Source organism: Dermacentor variabilis, chromosome 6 (genome assembly GCF_050947875.1).
Source record: "Dermacentor variabilis isolate Ectoservices chromosome 6, ASM5094787v1, whole genome shotgun sequence".
Lineage (NCBI taxonomy): Eukaryota > Metazoa > Arthropoda > Arachnida > Ixodida > Ixodidae > Dermacentor > Dermacentor variabilis.
Window position 1 is genome coordinate 124,991,853 of NC_134573.1, and position 3,014 is coordinate 124,994,866.

The following is a 3,014-nucleotide window of genomic DNA, read 5'->3' on the forward strand; positions in this document are numbered from 1 at the left end:
TCTTGCACACATTATTTGTCTTTGTGCTAGGTCTAACCTCGCAGTGTTCCTTACCTAAAGACACTATACGCGATCATTCCGTGAGCAATCTTCTGGACTTAAAATGCGCCGCCAGTATTGTTAGTTTTCGCAGGAGTACGATAGCTTTATAACGAACGTAAAACCAGTGTTACGTGGGGCCTAGATAGCATCGTGCCCATATACGAATACGTGAGTTAATATCCACTGCGACTACGTACCTCCACAAGATCTGTTATTGTTCTGAAAAGGGAGTTTGTATCTTTGATGTGTACGCGTAGATGTGTACTGCCGTATTTTTTAAATAGCTGCGGTTCATATCTTCCCCTTGCCGCCTCACCGCCTGCCCCCTCCTTTTCTTCGTACCTCAGGCTGCCGGCCGCAGTATGGCTCGAATGTTTGTTCCGGCGGCACTCTGGCTGTGCGCGACGCTGCTCGGTCAGCACAATGTCCAGGGAGCACCGAGGCCCGTTCGTCAGATCAGTCCAGGTCCGTTGGGAGAGGGTAACACCCAACAGAAGGTCACACAACAACAGTCTAATACTCTGACCAAGCCCTTCTCCCACGCAGTTGACCATGGTCCGTACGCGGCCACCGTGCATGCGACACCGTTCATGTCATCGGGAGTCCTGGGCGGCATCGGCTCGGCGCTGGGCAGCGTCGGGTCCACTCTCGGTGGCCTGCACAGCACCGTAATGGACGGACTGCACGGGGCACTGCACGGCGGTGGCATGTTGGGAGGCGTCCCGGGCTTCCACGCTCCGCTGACCGCGGCGAGCCACTTGCTGTCGGGAACGTTCGGCGCTGTGGGACACCATCTGGGCGGCCTAGTGGGGGCAAGCCCTCTGGGAGGCCTCGCCTCACCTCTCGCGGCACCGCTCTCGGCTCTGTCTCCCGGCCTCTCTGGCCTTTCCATGGTGCCTGGCAGCGGAGGTGGCGGCATGTCCGTGCTCACTCACACAGTCCACTACGGCAGTTCGGGCGACGTGGGCCTCGCCGCGGCCGAACACCAGCACCTGGCCAGCACGGCGCACCAGCACAGCCTTCTGGCCAGCCAGGCGTTGGCCGCTGCGGACGCCGTCGAGAACGCCCAACTGCAGGCCTCTCTTGCCCGGAGGCACTTGATCCACAAGGCCCTAACGCACCAGAGCCTCGCAAGCCAGGCCCAGATGATGGCCCACGACGCCCACGCGCGTCTACTTCAAGCACAGGCGGCGCACACTACTGTGACGTCCATGTACCACAATGGTTTTGGCCAAGGATATCCCGTAATGGGAGTGCCAGCGCCCGGAATGATGCCCGTAGCCTACGTTGAGAACCCTCTTCACAGCATCATCAGGAAACACTGCACGACGGTGCGTTACATCAACGGGGGCGGTGGCGTGCACCCAATGCCGTTGGGTCTCTCGAATGGTATCGGAGTTGGAGGAGCTTACCCCTACAACATACACAATGCCATGGCTATTGGGCACGGACTGGGCGCCTACGGCATGCATGATGCATATGGAAGTAGTCCACTTTTCGCCAGTGGGGCTGCGGCGCTTCACAGTGGCCTCGGCATGGGCGTTTCAACGCTGCACGGTGGATACGGAGGTCTTTACAGCGGTGGTTATGGAGGACTTCACGGAAGTCTCGGATACGGCGCGGCGGGTCTATACCATGGTCTTCACAGTGGTCTCGGATACGGCGCGGCGGGTCTATACCATGGTCTTCACAGTGGTCTCGGATACGGCGCCACTGGTCTCTACCATGGACTTCACGGTGGCCTCGGATATGGTGCCGCTAGTCTTTACCACGGCCTCCACGGTGGTCTAGGCTACGGAGCTGCTGGTTTTCATGGACTACACAGTGGTTTAGGCTACGGAGCCGCCGGTCTTTACCACGGACTTCACAGTGGTTTGGGCTATGGTGCCGCTGGACTTTACCACGGAATTCACGGTGGTGTAGGCTACGGAGCCGCTGGACTTTACCACGGACTGCACGGTGGTATGGGCTACGGAGCCGCTGGACTTTACCACGGACTGCACGGTGGTATGGGCTACGGAGCAGCTGGACTTTACCACGGACTGCACGGTGGTATGGGCTACGGAGCAGCTGGACTTTACCACGGTCTGCACGGTGGTATGGGCTACGGAGCAGCTGGACTTTACCACGGAGCCCACGGTAGCCTCGGCTACGGCGCCGGAGGCCTTTACCACGGCTTGCACGGTGGTCTCGCGCACGCGGCTTATGGCCTGCACAGCGGAATGGGACTCGCTGGTGGCAGTCTTGCTTACGGCGCCGGAGGAATGTTCGGAGCCCACCACCCTCTTCACTCGGCCGTGCATTCGTCAAGCTTCTCAAGCTACGGTGGTAGCTTCGGTTACGGTGCCGGCCCCGGATTGGTTCGCCGCTAACACTCATTAGGCAGTTGCCGTACACGGCATGGAGGAAGGGACCGAGCTATTTTCATCGCTAACTTGAGTTATGTCTTTAAGAATAAAACATTGTTATACCCAATTTTTGCGTTACCTCCTTCATTGTTTTATTTCGTGCTTTACCAGCTCGTAATTTATACCAACTGCCTGTAGTTCCGCTTTGCACTGCCAGGAACCGTGGCGTAGGCTCCTGACAGTGTTTTGTCCTCTTACAGCGTAAGCAGTTATGGTTTCATTCCAACAGCCGTTACGGGTGGCGATGGTGTCCGCCGCCGCCTGTGTCCGGTGTCCGTTGCAGCTCTTGCCGGGAATTATTTGTTTTATTTATTTATACAATACTGCGGACAAGAAGTCTAAGCAGGGTGAGCAAAAAACAAAGATGATACACACAGAACAAGATGAAACAAGTGTGTAACACATTTTTCACACAAATTGTTTGGTCGTAAGGTAGACGATTAAGAAAAATTTTTTTAACTTGATTACAATACAACTATAATTAATAGACGGAATAACAAGATTATTTACACAAATGATATACCGCTCACGGGCGCTGGGGGTAGGCTTCAGTTAGTTTATTCC

The 3,014-nt window shown here is 56.0% G+C and overlaps 1 protein-coding gene across 1 annotated transcript in view; it reads left to right on the forward strand.

The window, feature by feature from the left end:
- LOC142584354 (uncharacterized) overlaps positions 1 to 2,517 on the forward strand; it is a 4,208-nt gene extending 1,691 nt beyond the window's left edge. Inside the window, exons 2-3 of the mRNA XM_075694508.1 lie at positions 390 to 507; positions 589 to 2,517. Coding sequence (XP_075550623.1) covers positions 405 to 507; positions 589 to 2,414 — 1,929 coding nt within the window. The 5' untranslated portion in view covers positions 390 to 404 and the 3' untranslated portion in view covers positions 2,415 to 2,517. The remainder of the gene's footprint in view (positions 1 to 389; positions 508 to 588) is intronic.
- Positions 2,518 to 3,014: the final 497 nt, after the last annotated feature.